Source organism: Haliotis rufescens, unplaced genomic scaffold (genome assembly GCF_023055435.1).
Source record: "Haliotis rufescens isolate VD_foot unplaced genomic scaffold, xgHalRufe1.0.p SCAF_5, whole genome shotgun sequence".
NCBI classification, from domain to species: domain Eukaryota; kingdom Metazoa; phylum Mollusca; class Gastropoda; order Lepetellida; family Haliotidae; genus Haliotis; species Haliotis rufescens.
Genome location: NW_025964223.1, coordinates 39,197,652 through 39,220,106, shown reverse-complemented (window position 1 = coordinate 39,220,106; position 22,455 = coordinate 39,197,652). Strand labels below are relative to the sequence as shown.

At 42.1% G+C, this 22,455-nt stretch overlaps 1 protein-coding gene across 6 annotated transcripts in view; it reads right to left on the bottom strand.

The window, feature by feature from the left end:
• Positions 1–943: 943 nt before the first annotated feature.
• LOC124123760 overlaps positions 944–22,455 on the bottom strand; it is a 126,108-nt gene continuing 104,596 nt past the window's right edge. For 3 of the 6 annotated variants that reach the window (XM_048383962.1, XM_048383964.1, XM_048383963.1), the window contains 6 exons: positions 12,541–12,642; positions 11,417–11,512; positions 5,658–5,801; positions 5,239–5,316; positions 4,445–4,579; positions 944–3,857 (listed from right to left, as the gene is read on the bottom strand). In XM_048383962.1, coding sequence (XP_048239919.1) covers positions 3,600–3,857; positions 4,445–4,579; positions 5,239–5,316; positions 5,658–5,801; positions 11,417–11,512; positions 12,541–12,642 — 813 coding nt within the window. In that variant the 3' untranslated portion in view covers positions 944–3,599. The remainder of the gene's footprint in view (positions 3,858–4,444; positions 4,580–5,238; positions 5,317–5,657; positions 5,802–11,416; positions 11,513–12,540; positions 12,643–22,455) is intronic. The other 3 variants (XM_046486929.2, XM_046486930.2, XM_048383965.1) reach the window with 2 other exon arrangements.

The following is a 22,455-nucleotide window of genomic DNA, read 5'->3' as shown; positions in this document are numbered from 1 at the left end:
GGGGGGGGAGAGGAGACAGAGAGGGAGGATGTGTACGTGTGTGTGAGAGAGAAAGAGAGGGTGTGTGTGTCATACGCAACTCTCTGCCGAAACATGACAGAACTGATCCAACTCAATTGTGCAGCTTTCTTTGAGTAAATGATGGATAAATTAAAAAAAAAGAGTTTGTTTTTACGTCGCAGTCAAACATATTCCAGGTATGTCACGATGGCTTATAAATAAATCAAAACAATCGATTCAGGACAAGTCAATTTCTGAGTGAGTGAGTCAACCGCCTTCTTGCGCCTCTAATCCGATTAGTTTTCAGCTTATTATTGACAGAACTACATGGTGCTCACAGTACATGTTTTTCTTTTCACAGGGTACATGCATGAGTCTATTTACTTTCTTAAGGAGTATGGTGAACACAAACGGCAATATTCTGGAGTAGTTTGGCATTATAGTTTGAAACAGTTTTCCATTTCGATTGATTCACCACGCAGTTGTCCACAATATCACCTCAGTCTGTATGTAATGGAGTCTGGACCACGCAAACCCGTGGTTTACAGTACGAACCACTTCAAGCCGTCGGTACAGTGCCACTGTCAGCCAAGAAACACAGTGTGACCATCCGTTCTTACAAGCAGAGTTGGGGACTTATTCTGATCTGGATTCTCCACAGGGTTCAACTCAAGACGGGAAGGTGGTTTAATGGGGTTTAACGTCGCATTCAAGATTATTGCACTTATATTGCGACCAGGTATGTGCGTGCGTTGTGTGTGTAGCTGATTGTACTAGTCCAGAGTAATAGAGGGTGTATAGTGCACGCCCACGGAGATATACGGAGAGTGCAGGCTAGGAAACAAGAAGCACCATTTTCTAAAGTCTTTTAGTGTGACGCGGCCAGGGGATCGAACCACCGACCTCCACTCTCCGGCCAGACAGAAAACAACAGACACATTCATGATGATGACTAAGGGTATTTATTGCATGAAATGACTTTGTTTGGATTAAATGCTGATACATGTCCATGCAATGTAACCTACATCCCTGGCTACACATTTGTTCAATATAACATCGCTAGCACTGGAGACACAGCCCGTTAGAGACATACATTGACATACAAAACACAAATAACATCTCAAGCATCGGCCTCAAAATCCTCTTGACTTTGAGTGTGTTTATTTTGTGCAAAAATATATAATTCTCTTGCCAAGAATTCTGGTACAGAACGTCTGTGCCAGTTTCTTTTCATTAAAAGAAACCATTTGTAACTCCATCGACTCCCTTGATATTTTTCCAAATTCGAAAAACAAATAATGACAGAATAAACTGGAAAACAAATTTTGCAATGAAAATCTAAAGGATGATATTTCTAACAGAGACCTCCTTCCCAAACAGTGTTGTTCTCTGCCAATAGAAATATTCTTCAACAGAAAATCTGTAAATGTTGATAAACTGATAATATTCCCACCTTTTACGAGCGCTTCATCTACTTGGTCCCGCGACCCTGCAACGCTTCCCCGACATAACTTCCATCAGTTAACAAGGCTTTCACGTGGACACAAACTATACCTCGTCATTTTTACTATTGACATAGTTGCTAGGACTCAGGTACCATATTATGAGATCCTAGGACCATATTTATGTGGACCTAGGACTGATGTTTACCCAGGTCTTACACAGTTAGGAGAACCACACCCATTAGTGCCACACCACTTCCCCGTCCCACGATACCAGTCGTGCTATCACGGTACTATTAGCACTGGTTGCTGTGTGAAGAATGCTTAAGGAGTATACACACCTCTAAAATAAAATCTTCAAAACCCAAACACTTTGTGATCACGTATAAAAATGACCTCTGTTACAATTACCAAGTCATTCTCCGACTGGCAAGTCATGATTGGTGGACAATGGTATTCCTGGAAAGGCACTGCGTTCAAATGGAATTATTGGAAGTATTACAGAGACAACTCTCAAGTTAGGCCAGACGTAATGAGCAGATGTCCTTGTGAAAATACATGGTCTGTAGGTGGGGGACAATGGAGAAGAAAAGACATTAAGATTGCAGGTTTTTTCTCAATGGATATTTTGCCATGTGCCAAATGTTCGTTGGTCAACATGGGTTTGCAATGAGCAGTGTGTGTGTGTGTGTTTACTTCTCATTGATCTAGAGTTGGATGGTTGAGTTTAATGAAGAATTCCAAGCTGTATTTATTGGACCAAAACAAACCTATTATCAGACCATCTTTTTTACCAATTGTGCGGGAGGACCATTTTTCGTATTTCTAACACAGAAAAAAACTGCTCCCGCTCAGAAGTGCATAGGTATGGCGGGCAAAATGATATTTTTCTTTTCTTTTTAATATGATCGAGATGTGATATGATGTCCACCATACATTCTATATGAATTAAGAAATGACCATTGGGATGGTTTAGTTCATCAGTAAACGTTTTCCGTTTAGATATATAAACCTGAATCAGTGTTCATGTTTGAAATAGATTATATACATTAAAACCATATGTACCTTCAACCCATCACAGCAGACTTAAAGCACATTTGAACGAAGCAATGATTGTCGATACATAGGTATAATAATGTCATTTTGTCATGGAAAATATAATATGTTTTATCTTGAAATGAAATCTTTTAGAAGTTTTGAAAAACCTAATGTGTATGGGTTGAATGTAAGAAAAAATAAACATGCTTTCAAAACAGTTTTTTTCAAATACACTATGCAGTAAATGCTTTGAGATAATAAAATTCATGTTGATATACTGGTGGATTTCTTAATATTCAAATATACATCTAAGTAATATAACAAAAATAAAAGACTTAGAAACACAAGAACAATATATTATTACCGCTGTATTATGCTTGAGGTATTCATTGAAGAGTAGGTCATACAATAATTATTATACATTATGAAAAGTCATGTTCAAAACTTCCATAAAAATATTAAAATAATATAAGAGTGCTTTCAAGTTTAATCTTTTAAATGGCAAGTTGTCTCTACAGTTAATTGCACAAGCCCTTCTAAAAGCGTCGTCTCAATTAACAACTATTTTTAACTGAAACAAAAGTGTAGTAAACCTTACTTTTTTTTCTTGAAACTGCAAACAAAATCATGAAGTAATATGATCTTGACTTTTAATGCTGGAACTAAGATCAATGTTCCATCAATGATCAAATTTGCATGCGAACTCATTTCAACTTTCATCAAGATTGGGTCTTATTGCTAAAAATAACAGTTGTGATCTTAGCTTTCTTTGCATTTGAAGGTGTTAAAATTGTTTGACCATTTGTCACTTGACTTGATCATGCAAATATTGATAACAAACCATGATGTAAAGTTTAAAGGGTTTATGGGAAAGTCCTTTCAATATATATCTAATCAGTTAAACAAATCCATCTGTATCAGTCATGAATTACCAATAAAACATGATTATAGCATATAGTCAGGTGTCATCCATGGTTCTTAGCAAATCTGCCCAAACTCTATCAATAACATATCCAGCTTACACATGTCCATCTCATCCGATCTAGTGAAAAGCTTCTATATCATGAGTGTTTTCATTGAAGTGATCCCTCTAGATCTTCTCTCACGTACATCACATGTTTACATGTACCGATAATGTCGGTTAGGATCGTGCCTGCTGACCTCCCTGTGTTGACGGGGTCGCGACATGATGGGCACACCCACATCGGCCGTCCGTATCCCACCGAATGGTTGTCGACTCCCATACCGGGACAAGTCCTCTTCACTATGTACAAAGTGTCTTGGTAACTCGCCGCTGTTTCGCTGTTGCCGTTTCTTTCTTTCAACAGCAGTTTTCACTTTCCCCCAGTTGTCATCGGTTCGGCCTCTGTACAGCGGCTGTTGAAATGAGAAAACACACCATCAAACCACGACAACCAGGAGTAGATTCTTACAACCTGCCACACTGTGACGAGGTTGTCATCCTCATTCAAAAATCCTTTGGGACCAACTGCAGATTTCTTATTTCAGTTTCATACCTATTTCCGTCAAGATCATCGTAAATGGTCTGTACAGTACACACTTTGCCATTATAAAGGAGTGTGTGAGTGAGTTGGGTTTAATGCCGCTTTTAACAATATTACAGTTATATTGCTGCGTGTCAGCTTAATGTGGGAGGAAAGCCTGAAGTGATGCAGGTCTCAGACGTTTTCCACTATGGTGAAACCCTAGAGCACGGGTATGGTGCTGATAAACCTAGAAACATAATCGGGGCAAACCGGGATTCGAACCCACAATCATAGGTTTCTGGCGTGCCCAAGGGACACAATACTGCCCAGCGAATCGCTGCGCCTTACACGACTGGGCCACCCGTGCCCCCTCATTCTGAAGGAAGTGAAGATGAGGAAAGCCCTCCACACAAGTCAGTAGGCCTACCACCTGTGTAATCCGTAACACAACATTATCAAACACTTTGTGTATCTCACCAGATCCCTGGATTCATAAAGGTGTATCGTCTCAACTTCGCGGTCCATAGATTGAGGGTCATCCCCAGACCTCTGGCTGTTATTGGAGGATTTCTGACTTTGTCCTGACGTCTTAGACGAAACTGGCTTCCTGGCCTGGAGTAAAGTAGGTGTTAGTTTATATGTGAATTGTCAGAGCAAGTCCTTGCTTATGTACCTCATTACTACGGTAAGTGCTGCAGGAGTCATGCAGGATGTGCTACGTGCAAGGCTTGTTGTCTTTGTTTACTGATTCTCGTGAGTGTGAAATCCTGGTTATTTCCCGAGGCAAGGGAGTTCACTGACTATAAAAGTCCAGTTTGAAACCTTGTCGAACTAGGCTGGAATTTCTTTGCTTGATCGTAGCACTTCCAGTGGCTGTTATGAGTTATGTCCCTTTAATGTCCCTCCTAATGACCAATCCTTGTATAGCAGTTTGATGCTGGCAGCCAGAGACTGATCAAGAAGGTTTTTTTTAAAACAACCAAATCCACAAAGTCAACAAAGTATAACACAGACTCACACAGCTTGACATGATAGCTGACTGCAACACCCCCTGTACAAACCAACCCACCCCCTCTGGATCTGGCAGCAGTGGGTGGTTACTATGGATACTGGGTACTGATATACTGACAGATTATTTACAGACTGCGGTCATGTAGTTGGAATATTGCCGAGTGCCGCGTTAAACAACAAGCAAACAGTCTGACTTTCAGTTCAAATCAAATCTCCCGTAAATGACCTATTTGTCACAAAGTGACCATTTCCACACTGACCTTGTTCTGCTCACCAGACCAGGCTGGTTCCACACTGTACACCTGCTCCAGCCTCTTCTTCCTCTCCTGGAGTTTCCCCTGAAACAAGTAAACCCACATTGAAAAGGAATGTAGCAATGTACAGGAGCATGCCCTTATCTTGAAAACTGTTTTTGGATCTCAGTGAGTATGGTTTTCGCCCCTTTCAGTAATATTACAGCAATATCACGGGGGAACACCAGAAATGGGCGCCCACATTGTACTCATGTGGGGAATCGAACCTAGCCCTTTGACGTGATGAGTGAATGTTTTAACCACTAGGCTACTCCTTCACCCCCTTTTTGGTTCTAAAATAGGCCTTTCTACGTACCCATCTTTGGACATTTGTGACACTAATGTATGAACTACTGAACACCTATAGAACGATGGTGAAAGGGTACCTCAGGATCTGGGTCCCTGTCTTGGATCCGTGGGTCTGCCAGGATGTGGGCAGGAGGTGCATCATAGTGGTCCAGGAGTCCCAGTGGCTTGGACCTTGTCTTCACTGGGGGCAGCTGACCACCTGACTTCTTCGCTTGCTGCTTCTGTAATGTCCCACACAGAGGTCACAGTAACATCTTACACACAGGAAAACTTGACATCCCAATGTCAATGTAACAGTCATCTTTCTGGAAAAAGGGAGTTAACTGACTGTAAGAGTCCAGTTTCCACCCTTGCCAAACTAGGCTGGAATTTCTGGGCTCGTTTATAGCGCCACCAGTGTCCTTTACGAGGTATATCCCTTTTATGTCCCTCATATTGACCAATCAGATTCCACATCTCATGACACATGCAACATGAAAATATTTGGGAAATATCTCTTGATGGTACACATATTTTGCAAATCGTGCAGTCAACCGACATCTTTATGTTGAAATCCATGTTGTTTATGAACCTGATGTCTATTTCGACTTTGATTGGACAATGCATAGAATCGTTAGTCCAGCCAAAATATTACTCCACAATTGCAGCTGAAATGGCAAGGGTGGAAACTGGACTTTGACAGTCAGTTAACTCCCTTGCCTTGGGAAGATCCCATTTATCGGTCAATTTAACATCTTACACACAGGCTCATTTGATGTCCAATGGTCAACGCAGCATCGCACACAGAGGTCCATGTAACATCCCACTCAGATGTCAAATAACATCTTATATGAATTTGACGTTCAATAATTAATGTAACATCACAGACAGAGGTCAGTGTAAAATCTCACAGAGGTCAAAGTAACATTTCAAGCAGAGGTCAATGTAACATCTCAGACAATCAGGTCAATATGACATCTCACACAATCAGGTCAATATGACATCATACACAATCAGGTCAAAATGACATCTCACACAATCAGGTCAATGTAACATCTCACACAATCAGGTCAATGTAACATCTCACACAATTAGGTCAAAGTAACTTCCCACACAGAGGTTAATGTATTATTTATAACATCCACTATGCAAAGGGCAATGTGACATTGCATCAGAAGGTTGTGCAGCAAATAGAATTTTACGGCAGGTAACATGTATACTAGCAGTAGCAGGACTTGACATGAAAACTGTGATCTCGTTATCTAAAGTAACGGGAAAAAATAACTGAGCTTCATATGAGTGTGTGTGGTTTTACGCCGCTTTTAGCAATATTCCAGCAAAATCACTGGGGGGACACCAGAAATGGACTTCACACATTGTATCCATGTGGGGAATTGAACCCGGGTCTTTGGCGTGACGAGTGTACACCTTAACCACTTTACTAACCAACCGCCCCTATGCTTCATATGAAGTGGTGTAAAAGTTATGTTATTGAAAATTACAACATAATATCAGATACTGTTTACACCAAGCTACTGTCAGATACTGTTTACGACAAGCTACTGTCAGACACTGTTTACACCAAGCTACTGTCAGATACTGTTTACACCAAGCTACTGTCAGATACTGTTTACGACAAGCTACTGTCAGATACTGTTTACACCAAGCTACTTTCAGATACTGTTTACGACAAGCTACTGTCAGATACTGTTTACAACAAGCTACTGTCAGATACTGTTTACGACAAGCTACTGTCAGATACTGTTTACACCAAGCTACTGTCAGATACTGTTTACACCAAGCTACTGTCAGATACTGTTTACACCAAGCTACTGTCAGATACTGTTTACACCAAGCTACTGTCAGATACTGTTTAAACCAAGCTACTGTCAGATACTGTTTACACCAAGCTACTGTCAGATACTGTTTACACCAAGCTACTTTCAGATACTGTTTACACCAAGCTACTGTCAGATACCGTTTACACTAAGCTACTTTCAGATACTGTTTACGACAAGCTACTTTCAGATACTGTTTACACCAAGCTACTGTCAGATACCGTTTACACTAAGCTACTTTCAGATACTGTTTACGACAAGCTACTGTCAGGTACTGTTTACGACAAGCTACTGTCAGGTACTGTTTACACCAAGCTACTGTCAGCATACTGTTTACACCAAGCTACTGGCAGATACTGTTTACACCACGCTACTGGCAGATACTGTTTACGCCAAGCTACTCACAGACACTGTTTACACCAAGCTACTGTCAGATACTCTTTACACCAAGCTACTGTCAGATACTGTTTACACCAAGCTACTGTCAGACACTGTTTACACCAAGCTACTGTCAGATACTGTTTACACCAAGCTACTCACAGTTACTGTTTACATCAAGCTACTGTCAGATACTGTTTACGACAAGCTACTGTCAGACACTGTTTACACCAAGCTACTGTCAGATACTGTTTACACCAAGCTACTGTCAGATACTGTTTACACCAAGCTACTGTCAGATACTGTTTACACCAAGCTACTGTCAGATACTGTTTACACCAAGCTACTGTCAGATACTGTTTACGACAACCTACTGTCAGATACTGTTTACACCAAGCTACTTTCAGATACTGTGAAAACAAGCTACTGTCAGATACTGTTTACAACAAGCTACTGTCAGATACTGTTTACGACAAGCTACTGTCAGATACTGTTTACACCAAGCTACTGTCAGATACTGTTTACACCAAGCTACTGTCAGACACTGTTTACACCAAGCTACTGTCAGATACTGTTTACACCAAGCTACTTTCAGATACTGTTTACGACAAGCTACTGTCAGATACTGTTTACAACAAGCTACTGTCAGATACTGTTTACACCAAGCTACTGTCAGATACTGTTTACACCAAGCTACTGTCAGATACTGTTTACACCAAGCTACTGTCAGATACTGTTTACACCAAGCTACTGTCAGATACTGTTTACACCAAGCTACTGTCAGATACTGTTTACACCAAGCTACTGTCAGATACTGTTTACACCAAGCTACTGTCAGATACCGTTTACACCAAGCTACTTCCAGATACTGTTTACGACAAGCTACTGTCAGGTACTGTTTACGACAAGCTACTGTCAGATACTGTTTACACCAAGCTACTGTCAGCATACTGTTTACACCAAGCTACTGTCAGATACTGTTTACACCAAGCTACTGTCAGATACTGTTTACGCCAAGCTACTCACAGACACTGTTTACACCAAGCTACTGTCAGATACTGTTTACGCCAAGCTACTCACAGACACTGTTTACACCAAGCTACTGTCAGATACTCTTTACACCAAGCTACTGTCAGATACTGTTTACAACAAGCTACTGTCAGATACTGTTTACACCAAGCTACTGTCAGATACTGTTTACACCAAGCTACTCACAGTGACTGTTTACACCAAGCTACTGTCAGATACTGTTTACGACAAGCTACTGTCAGACACTGTTTACACCAAGCTACTGTCAGATACTGTTTACACCAAGCTACTGTCAGATACTGTTTACACCAAGCTACTGTCAGATACTGTTTACAACAAGCTACTGTCAGATACTGTTTACACCAAGCTACTTTCAGATACTGTTTACACCAAGCTACTGTCAGATACTGTTTACACCAAGCTACTGTCAGACACTGTTTACACCAAGCTACTGTCAGATACTGTTTACGACAAGCTACTGTCAGATACTGTTTACACCAAGCTACTGTCAGATACTGTTTACACCAAGCTACTGTCAGATACTGTTTACACCAAGCTACTGTCAGATACTGTTTACGACAAGCTTCTGTCAGATACTGTTTACGACAAGCTACTGTCAGATACTGTTTACACCAAGCTACTGTCGGATACTGTTTACACCAAGCTACTGTCAGACACTGTTTACACCAAGCTACTCACAGATACTGTTTACACCAAGCTCCTGTCAGATACTGTTTACACCAAGCTACTTTCAGATACTGTTTACGACAAGCTACTGTCAGATACTGTTTACACCAAGCTACTGTCAGATACTGTTTACACCAAGCTACTGTCAGATACTGTTTACACCAAGCTACTGTCAGCATACTGTTTACACCAAGCTACTGTCAGATACTGTTTACATCGAGCTACTGTCAGATACCGTTTACACCAAGCTACTTCCAGATACTGTTTACGACAAGCTACTGTCAGGTACTGTTTACGACAAGCTACTGTCAGATACTGTTTACACCAAGCTACTGTCAGCATACTGTTTACACCAAGCTACTGTCAGATACTGTTTACACCAAGCTACTGTCAGATACTGTTTACGCCAAGCTACTCACAGACACTGTTTACACCAAGCTACTGTCAGATACTCTTTACACCAAGCTACTGTCAGATACTGTTTACACCAAGCTACTGTCAGATACTGTTTACACCAAGCTACTCACAGTGACTGTTTACACCAAGCTACTGTCAGATACTGTTTACGCCAAGCTACTGTCAGACACTGTTTACACCAAGCTACTGTCAGATACTGTTTACACCAAGCTACTGTCAGATACTGTTTACACCAAGCTACTGTCAGATACTGTTTACAACAAGCTACTGTCAGATACTGTTTACACCAAGCTACTGTCAGATACTGTTTACACCAAGCTACTGTCAGATACTGTTTACACCAAGCTACTGTCAGACACTGTTTACACCAAGCTACTGTCAGACACCGTTTACGACAAGCTACTGTCAGATACTGTTTACACCAAGCTACTGTCAGATACTGTTTACACCAAGCTACTGTCAGATACTGTTTACACCAAGCTACTTTCAGATACTGTTTACGACAAGGTACTGTCAGGTACTGTTTACGACAAGCTACTGTCAGATACTGTTTACACCAAGCTACTGTCAGCATACTGTTTACACCAAGCTACTGTCAGATACTGTTTACACCAAGCTACTGGCAGATACTGTTTACACCAAGCTACTGGCAGAAACTGTTTACGCCAAGCTACTCACAGACACTGTTTACACCAAGCTACTGTCAGATACTGTTTACACCAAGCTACTGTCAGACACTGTTTACACCAAGCTACTGTCAGATACTGTTTACACCAAGCTACTCACAGATACTGTTTACACCAAGCTACTGTCAGACACTGTTTACACCAAGCTACTGTCAGATACTGTTTACACCAAGCTACTGTCAGATACTGTTTATGCCAAGCTACTGTCAGATACTGTTTACACCAAGCTACTGTCAGATACTGTTTACACCAAGCTACTGTCAGATACTGTTTACACCAAGCTACTGTCAGATACTGTTTACACCAAGCTACTCACAGATACTGTTTACACCAAGCTACTGTCAGATACTGTTTACGACAAGCTTCTGTCAGATACTGTTTACGACAAGCTACTGTCAGATACTGTTTACACCAAGCTACTGTCGGATACTGTTTACACCAAGCTACTGTCAGACACTGTTTACACCAAGCTACTCACAGATACTGTTTACACCAAGCTCCTGTCAGATACTGTTTACACCAAGCTACTTTCAGATACTGTTTACGACAAGCTACTGTCAGATACTGTTTACACCAAGCTACTGTCAGATACTGTTTACACCAAGCTACTGTCAGATACTGTTTACACCAAGCTACTGTCAGCATACTGTTTACACCAAGCTACTGTCAGATACTGTTTACATCGAGCTACTGTCAGCATACTGTTTACACCAAGCTACTGTCAGATACTGTTTACACCAAGCTACTGTCAGCATACCCACAGCATGTAGACGTTGGTATAAATCTTTATGTCATATCTTATCATGAACGCCATTTTGTTACCTCTCCTCCAAGTTTGTAGTCGGAGAAGTGTAGCGGTGACGACTGCTCGCCCCAGGCGTTCTTCTTGATTGGGGATGGTGGCATTGCTGTGGGGGACTGAAACACAACACTGGCTGTGAGAAGGTAGACATCACAGAGGAGGGGGACACAACACTGGTTGTGAGAAGGTAGACATCACAGAGGAGGGGGACACAACACTGGTTGTGAGAAGGTAGACATTACAGAGGAGGGAGGCACAACACTGGTTGTGAGAAGGTAGACATTACAGAGAAGGGGGACACAACACTGGTTGTGAGAACGTAGACATCACAGAGGAGGGGGACACAACACTGGTTGTGAGAAGGTAGACATCACAGAGGAGGGAGGCACAACACTGGTTGTGAGAAGGTAGACATCACAGAGGAGGGGGACACAACACTGGTTGTGAGAAGGTGGACATCACAGAGGAGGGGCACACAACACTGGTTGTGAGAAGGTGGACATCACAGAGGAGGGAGGCACAACACTGATTGAGGAGGGAGACAAAGCAGGGGACTGAAACTCAACACTGGTTACAGAAGGTAGACATCACAGAGGAGGGGGACACAACACTGGTTGTGAAAAGGTAGACATCACAGAGGAGGGGGACACAACACTGATTGTGAGAAGGTAGACATTACAGAGGAGGGAGGCACAACACTGATTGAGGAGGGAGACAAAGCAGGGGACTGAAACTCAACACTGGTTACAGAAGGTAGACATCACAGAGGAGGGGGACACAACACTGGTTGTGAGAAGGTGGACATCACAGAGGAGGGGGACACAACACTGGTTGTGAAAAGGTAGACATCACAGAGGAGGGGGACACAACACTGGTTGTGAAAAGGTAGACATCACAGAGGAGGGGGACACAACACAGGTTGTGAGAAGGTGGACATCACAGAGGAGGGAGGCACAACACTGGTTGAGGAGGGAGACAAAGCAGGGGACTGAAACTCAACACTGGTTGGAGAAGGTGGACATAAAAGGACATTGTACAGTGAACAAAATCCTTTCAACTCAAGGAATTATCAAAGCGTGTCATTCTTGTGGACAAAACAATGATACTCTGTGAGAATCCTGATAATGTCAACACAGACACATACCTTTGGAGGATGAGTTTCAATGAAGAGTGATTCATTTTCCTCTATGATGTCATCCTTACTGGTGAGATGCTGATCCTGCTTGAGAGACTTGCCACTCACAGCCTGAAAATTGTATCATGCAACAGAGTCATGCAACAGAGACATGCAACACAGCGATCTCTTCATTCACTAGCACAGCAGGAAAACAGACATATATATGATTACCATCCCAACATCTGTGCCACCTAGGCTGTTCCTTGTGTCTCATGTTATTTGTTTTTGTTTAGTCGGTTTAACACTGCTTGTGTCTGATGACTCTGGTAGACAAGGCAGCAGACCAGGCATATTTAAATATCACATGATTTTAGATTGAGGTCAAAACCAGACATTTGAGAATAATTTGTCGTACATCAGCACTCAAATTATCATTCAACCAATCACATTGCTCAGTCTATAAGATATAATTTCTTCCCACTGAGAAATTACCGTAAAGTTAGTTCGCCACAATCTCTCTCCCATTTGGGTTATAATGAGAAATAACATACCAGGATAAGACAGTATAGTCAAATACCAAGAAATGATAAAAAAGACAAGCACAACACATGATACTGAAATATCATAGGCCTTAACACAATACCGACAACACATGGAGTGAGTGAGTATGGTTTTACGCCACCCATATCAATATTCCAACATTCTAGGGGATGGCAGAAATGGGCTTCACACATCGTACCCACGTGGGGAATCGAACACGGGTCTTCAGCATGACGAGTGAAAGCTTTAGCCACCAGTCTACCCCACCGCCCCCAAAGAACAAAGAGAGAAGAGGATATCAAAAGGCCCAGAATTTTTGGCAAGATACCAAAATATAGATACCTCCAAGATTTGATAGGACAAAGATCAACAGCAGTGATACCAAAAGTAGACAGCAGAGGCATTGTGCAGATCACGTAGCCATCATGCTGAGTGAGTGAGTTAGTTTAACCCATTTAGACCAATATCACTCTGAGCCCCATCACATGGAAGTCCTGTTGTCATCTGGACAGAAACATCCCAGCCGTGATAACTTGTTAGTCCAGAGATAGAGATACATACACCACGTGGACAAGATGTATACTCATCAAAGTTTGATAGGGATATTATGCCATGATACTGATTACTCATGTGTTATGTTATAAAGTACCTCAGACTCCCATGTAAAGGCAGTGTAGTAAATAAACATACCCTTAGAGGAACTATCAACACATCAGTCTCCTCTATGACAGGCCCCTGACTGGGAAGTTTAATGCCCTCTTTCATCCAACCCCCATTGAACACCTGTAAAGTCATCAAGGTCAAGGGTGCAACAATGATCACATGATAGCAATATTCAAGCCATGTGGTTGGGGACACCAAACATAGGTTTCCCTCACTGAGCCCAATTTGGACCCTGTTCTTTGGTACAAAGGGCCAATGCTGGGAGTCTCTGAGCCCCTGCAACAAGTGTTGCTTCTGTTTGTAAGGATACAGGATGGTGAAAAATGTCCACAGCCAACAGGATATGATTTAGGCATAAAGCCAAATTTATATACAAAATAATGGTACACGTTAATGTCATGCTGAATTGAAATTCTTTTTCATCACAGCTCTGACACGCCCTGCCTTTCGAAATATTTTCTTTCAAATATGTCAGTTGTCAGTGTTTTGTATGAAGACTATATGGAGACTTTACTTGTGGTCAATTAACATTTAAAACTTTCAAGACTTGTTATGTTTTTATTCATTTTTAATCCTTCCCAAGTGACTGATTTCCACCTTCTCGTGAACATGGTTAAGGTTGTTTGAAAATCCCAGAAATATCCACAAATGGCATGGTTGGGCCCAATGGGTTGTGTGATGACCTATTGCATCTTGTAGCCAGTCATAGCAACTTGTGACGGATGGACACAGACAGATAGACAGACATACTGACGTACCCTGGCCAGTGTAGTTTTTACTATGGCAGGACCACTGTCCTCCATTACTGGCTTTTCACTCACAGAATTGTGGTCCTCTTTCATCCAACCACCATTGACAACCTGGAAATGATATTCTGATATACATGTCAGGAACAGAACTAGCTAGCTGTCAGATGGGCGGTATATGTTAGTAGGGCAATGTTTCTGACAAGACAGCACACCAAAGTGTGGAAACAGTTTGAACACAGTACAGTCCTGAACATAAAGTGATATCCTTTAAAATCACTTAACAGTCAGTCCAATAAATGACACTGTTAAAGTGAGCTGGAAATCTGATCCACAGAGGATTGTAGTGACATTTGACAATGAGACATGAGACAATGACCAGCACCAACCAGAAGGCTATGAGACATACCCTTCCAGGGACTGAAGGTACTGACTTCTCCTGGAGTTCTTCCTCCTGACCAGGGTGCTCAAGAAGAGATCCTGTCATCCAACTACTACTGAAAACCTGAAATTATCCAATATATGACCTTGACAGCACAGACACTGTGATCAACTGTGTAGGATGGTAATCAAAATACCAGAGAAGAAATACAATGGTTGAGAAGACACAAGTAGTATTCACCTACCCTGGTGGATTCCATAATAAAAGCATCATCTTCTTCATCAACATCCTCCTCTTCTTCAGTAATGTGTTCCTTGCTCACAGGCTGGAGGCTGTGTCTAAACCAGCCACCACTGACAGCCTGAAAGGTTCATGATACTTAACAATAGGACAAGAAGTGAAGCCTGACAGATCCAGAGCTTGACTTGTGATGCAGGAGGAGGAGCCAGTGTTCCCAGTGGACAACAGCAACAATTGTCTCACACCAACAGGTCGGAAATAAGTCAGGAAAGGGCATCCAGAGATGTGGAATAAGCCAGTGGTGAGTAACAGAATGATTCAGAAGACTGATTACAGCATACCACAGACGGGAAGTTCCATGAAGATGTCAGTCAAGATGATAGTGTATAAATGCACCCAAAATGGTTTGACCCAATAAATAGAAATATACAAAAGATAACAAATAATGGCCATGTGAAGGGCATTGTCAGGGGAGTGATTGTCATTGTCCTTTGTTATTGGTACCGGGCAAAGAGATTTTACATCCTTTTTCACCGTGCCAATTTTGACAGCCTGAAATGTTATGTAGTGCAATGTCAGTGCAAACAAACAAGTTTTGTGGAGATTCTGGGCCGAATGGTTAAGTTGCTACTACCCCAGTACATGTAAGAGTAAGGGATTATGTATTAGGTAACTGCATTATTTGCCAACTAAGGATGATGACCACCCAAGAAGAGTGACTCTCTGCAAGTTACCAAGAATATGGCAAGCCCTTGTTTAAAGAGTTAAGACACACAAGGATTGTCTGTTGAAGAATCATGGTTGTGTTAGTAAATACCAAAAGAATAATGACAGCTTTGGGGTGCAAATCTGCATAGTGGAGCAACTATGGCAACAACAAAATATCTGTCATGGCTTTACATGGCTCAGAATGTTGAAATAATAGAGCATCTTTAGATTTCATAGATCCAGACATACTGTTCAGTAGAAAACCCAACACACAGACCGAACAAAAGAACCACACAGTGGACATACCCTTCAGAAAAGCCCCATGGTAGAAGGGTTATCAATCCAAACCATAGAACCACCAGATGTTGCATACAAATAACATACCTTTGCAGGAGTAGTCCTTCCTGGGGAAGCCTCTGACTCCTGTCTAAATGGAATCTGACTTACAATGTGGCCTTGATCTTTGAACCATCCATCTTTGATGATCTGAAAGGTCAACCTTGATCAGTACGCTACCTGCAAAGACCTTTAGAATGCCCACACAGGCTCATGCTTATCTTTGAATATAATCAAAGATAAGACATAGATGTTCTCCACCAGAGATGTGCCATAGGTCTTCTCCAACAGACAAACCACCTTGTAAGTATTCTCCAACACTGATACAGCTACAAGGAGTTCTCCCACAGACATACCACCTTGTAAGTATTCTCCAACACAGATGCAGTTACAAGGAGTTCTCCCACAGACATACCACCTTGTAAGTATTCTCCAACACAGATGCAGTTACAAGGAGTTCTCCCACAGACAAACCACCTAGTAAGTATTCTCCAACACAGATGCAGTTACAAGGAGTTCTCCCACAGACAAACCACCTAGTAAGTATTCTCCAACACAGATACAGCTACAAGGAGTTCTCCCACAGACAAACCACCTTGTAAGTATTCTCCAACACAGATACAGCTACAAGGAGTTCTCACACAGACAAACCACCTAGTAAGTATTCTCCAACACAGATACAGCTACAAGGAGTTCTCCCACAGACAAACCACCTAGTAAGTATTCTCCAACACAGATGCAGTTACATGGAGTTCTCCCACAGACAAACCACCTAGTAAGTATTCTCCAACACAGATACAGCTACAAGGAGTTCTCCCACAGACAAACCACCTTGTAAGTATTCTCCAACACAGATACAGCTACAAGGAGTTCTCACACAGACAAACCACCTAGTAAGTATTCTCCAACACAGATACAGCTACAAGGAGTTCTCCCACAGACAAACCACCTAGTAAGTATTCTCCAACACAGATGCAGTTACAAGGAGTTCTCCCACAGACATACCACCTTGTAAGTATTCTCCAACACAGATACAGCTACAAGGAGTTCTCCTACAGACATACCACCTTGTAAGTATTCTCCAACACAGATGCAGTTACAAGGAGTTCTCCCACAGACAAACCACCTTGTAAGTATTCTCCAACACAGATGCAGTTACAAGGAGTTCTCCCACAGACAAACCACCTTGTAAGTATTCTCCAACACAGATGCAGTTACAAGGAGTTCTCCCACAGACATACCACCTTGTAAGTATTCTCCAACACAGATACAGCTACAAGGAGTTCTCCCACAGACAAACCACCTAGTAAGTATTCTCCAACACAGATGCAGTTACAAGGAGTTCTCCCACAGACAAACCACCTTGTAAGTATTCTCCAACACAGATGCAGTTACAAGGAGTTCTCCCACAGACATACCACCTTGTAAGTATTCTTCAACACAGATGCAGTTACAAGGAGTTCTCCCACAGACAAACCACCTTGTAAGTATTCTCCAACACAGATACAGCTACAAGGAGTTCTCCCACAGACAAACCACCTTGTAAGTATTCTCCAACACAGATGCAGCTACAAGGAGTTCTCCCACAGACATACCACCTTGTAAGTATTCTCCAACACAGATGCAGTTACAAGGAGTTCTCCCACAGACATACCACCTTGTAAGTATTCTCCAACACAGATGCAGGTAAAAGGAGTTCTCACACAGACAAACCACCTTGTAAGTATTCTCCAACACAGATGCAGCTACAAGGAGTTCTCCCACAGACAAACCACCTAGTAAGTATTCTCCAACACAGATGCAGCTACAAGGAGTTCTCCCACAGACAAACCACCTAGTAAGTATTCTCCAACACAGATGCAGTTACAAGGAGTTCTCCCACAGACATACCACCTAGTAAGTATTCTCCAACACTGATACAGCTACAAGGAGTTCTCCCACAGACATACCACCTTGTAAGTATTCTCCAACACAGATGCAGTTACAAGGAGTTCTCCCACAGACATACCACCTTGTAAGTATTCTCCAACACTGATACAGCTACAAGGAGTTCTCCCACAGACAAACCACCTTGTAAGTATTCTCCAACACAGATGCAGTTACAAGGAGTTCTCCCACAGACATACCACCTTGTAAGTATTCTCCAACACAGATACAGCTACAAGGAGTTCTCCCACAGACAAACCACCTTGTAAGTATTCTCCAACACTGATACAGCTACAAGGAGTTCTCCCACAGACAAACCATCTTGTAAGTATTCTCCAACACAGATACAGCTACAAGGAGTTCTCCCACAGACAAACCACCTTGTAAGTATTCTCCAACACTGATACAGCTACAAGGAGTTCTCCCACAGACAAACCACCTTGTAAGTATTCTCCAACACAGATGCAGTTACAAGGAGTTCTCCCACAGACATACCACCTTGTAAGTATTCTCCAACACAGATACAGCTACAAGGAGTTCTCCCACAGACAAACCACCTAGTAAGTATTCTCCAACACAGATACAGCTACAAGGAGTTCTCCCACAGACAAACCACCTAGTAAGTATTCTCCAACACAGATGCAGTTACAAGGAGTTCTCCCACAGACAAACCACCTTGTAAGTATTCTCCAACACAGATACAGCTACAAGGAGTTCTCCCACAGACAAACCACCTAGTAAGTATTCTCCAACACAGATGCAGTTACAAGGAGTTCTCACACAGACAAACCACCTAGTAAGTATTCTCCAACACAGATACAGCTACAAGGAGTTCTCCCACAGACAAACCACCTAGTAAGTATTCTCCAACACAGATGCAGTTACAAGGAGTTCTCACACAGACAAACCACCTAGTAAGTATTCTCCAACACAGATACAGCTACAAGGAGTTCTCCCACAGACAAACCACCTTGTAAGTATTCTCCAACACAGATGCAGCTACAAGGAGTTCTCCCACAGACAAACCACCTTGTAAGTATTCTCCAACACAGATACAGCTACAAGGAGTTCTCACACAGACAAACCACCTAGTAAGTATTCTCCAACACTGATACAGCTACAAGGAGTTCTCACACAGACATACCACCTAGTAAGTATTCTCCAACACAGATACAGCTACAAGGAGTTCTCACACAGACAAACCACCTAGTAAGTATTCTCCAACACAGATACAGCTACAAGGAGTTCTCACACAGACAAACCACCTAGTAAGTATTCTCCAACACAGATGCAGTTACAAGGAGTTCTCACACAGACAAACCACCTTGTAAGTATTCTCCAACACAGATGCAGTTACAAGGAGTTCTCCCACAGACAAACCACCTTGTAAGTATTCTCCAACACAGATGCAGCTACAAGGAGTTCTCCCACAGACAAACCACCTTGTAAGTATTCTCCAACACAGATACAGCTACAAGGAGTTCTCCCACAGACAAACCACCTTGTAAGTATTCTCCAACACTGATACAGCTACAAGGAGTTCTCACACAGACAAACCACCTAGTAAGTATTCTCCAACACTGATACAGCTACAAGGAGTTCTCCCACAGACAAACCACCTTGTAAGTATTCTCCAACACAGATACAGCTACAAGGAGTTCTCACACAGACAAACCACCTAGTAAGTATTCTCCAACACTGATACAGCTACAAGGAGTTCTCACACAGACATACCACCTAGTAAGTATTCTCCAACACAGATACAGCTACAAGGAGTTCTCCCACAGACAAACCACCTAGTAAGTATTCTCCAACACAGATACAGCTACAAGGAGTTCTCACACAGACAAACCACCTAGTAAGTATTCTCCAACACAGATGCAGTCACAAGGAGTTCTCCCACAGACAAACCACCTTGTAAGTATTCTCCAACACAGATGCAGTTACAAGGAGTTCTCCCACAGACAAACCACCTTGTAAGTATTCTCCAACACAGATGCAGCTACAAGGAGTTCTCCCACAGACAAACCACCTTGTAAGTATTCTCCAACACAGATACAGCTACAAGGAGTTCTCACACAGACAAACCACCTAGTAAGTATTCTCCAACACTGATACAGCTACAAGGAGTTCTCACACAGACATACCACCTAGTAAGTATTCTCCAACACAGATACAGCTACAAGGAGTTCTCACACAGACAAACCACCTAGTAAGTATTCTCCAACACAGATACAGCTACAAGGAGTTCTCACACAGACAAACCACCTAGTAAGTATTCTCCAACACAGATGCAGTTACAAGGAGTTCTCACACAGACAAACCACCTTGTAAGTATTCTCCAACACAGATGCAGTTACAAGGAGTTCTCCCACAGACAAACCACCTTGTAAGTATTCTCCAACACAGATGCAGCTACAAGGAGTTCTCCCACAGACAAACCACCTTGTAAGTATTCTCCAACACAGATACAGCTACAAGGAGTTCTCCCACAGACAAACCACCTTGTAAGTATTCTCCAACACTGATACAGCTACAAGGAGTTCTCACACAGACAAACCACCTAGTAAGTATTCTCCAACACTGATACAGCTACAAGGAGTTCTCCCACAGACAAACCACCTTGTAAGTATTCTCCAACACAGATACAGCTACAAGGAGTTCTCACACAGACAAACCACCTAGTAAGTATTCTCCAACACTGATACAGCTACAAGGAGTTCTCACACAGACATACCACCTAGTAAGTATTCTCCAACACAGATACAGCTACAAGGAGTTCTCCCACAGACAAACCACCTAGTAAGTATTCTCCAACACAGATACAGCTACAAGGAGTTCTCACACAGACAAACCACCTAGTAAGTATTCTCCAACACAGATGCAGTCACAAGGAGTTCTCACACAGACAAACCACCTTGTAAGTATTCTCCAACACAGATGCAGTTACAAGGAGTTCTCCCACAGACAAACCACCTTGTAAGTATTCTCCAACACAGATGCAGCTACAAGGAGTTCTCCCACAGACAAACCACCTTGTAAGTATTCTCCAACACAGATACAGCTACAAGGAGTTCTCCCACAGACAAACCACCTTGTAAGTATTCTCCAACACTGATACAGCTACAAGGAGTTCTCCCACAGACAAACCACCTTGTAAGTATTCTCCAACACAGATGCAGTTACAAGGAGTTCTCCCACAGACATACCACCTTGTAAGTATTCTCCAACACAGATACAGCTACAAGGAGTTCTCCCACAGACAAACCACCTTGTAAGTATTCTCCAACACAGATGCAGCTACAAGGAGTTCTCCCACAGACAAACCACCTTGTAAGTATTCTCCAACACAGATGCAGTTACAAGGAGTTCTCCCACAGACAAACCACCTAGTAAGTATTCTCCAACACTGATACAGCTACAAGGAGTTCTCACACAGACATACCACCTAGTAAGTATTCTCCAACACAGATGCAGCTACAAGGAGTTCTCACACAGACAAACCACCTTGTAAGTATTCTCCAACACAGATGCAGTTACAAGGAGTTCTCCCACAGACAAACCACCTTGTAAGTATTCTCCAACACAGATGCAGTTACAAGGAGTTCTCCCACAGACATACCACCTAGTAAGTATTCTCCAACACAGATGCAGTTACAAGGAGTTCTCACACAGACAAACCACCTTGTAAGTATTCTCCAACACAGAAGCAGTTACAAGGAGTTCTCACACAGACAAACCACCTTGTAAGTATTCTCCAACACAGATGCAGGTAAAAGGAGTTCTCACACAGACAAACCACCTTGTAAGTATTCTCCAACACAGATGCAGCTACAAGGAGTTCTCCCACAGACAAACCACCTAGTAAGTATTCTCCAACACAGATGCAGTTACAAGGAGTTCTCCCACAGACAAACCACCTAGTAAGTATTCTCCAACACAGATGCAGTTACAAGGAGTTCTCCCACAGACAAACCACCTTGTAAGTATTCTCCAACACAGATGCAGTTACAAGGAGTTCTCCAACAGACATACCACCTTGTAAGTATTTTCCAACACTGATACAGCTTAAAGGAGTTCTCCATTAAGACAAAAACCATGATCAGTATGCTAAAAGTAAAAACTCTCATAATTCCCACACAAGCATACACATATCTTTTAAGATAATCAAAAACATGACCTAGAAGGTCTTTTCCAACAGAGACACAATCTAGATGGTTTTCTCCAAAATAGATACAGTCTTGATAAGCTTCTCCAAGAGAGATACCTTCTAGAAAGTCTTCTCCAGCAGAAAATAAATTAGCAAGCAAACCATCTTCTACAGGATATACATACATGCCAATCAAGATAACTGAACAGTGACACAAGCTGAAAATATGACAAATAAATGAAACCATATTA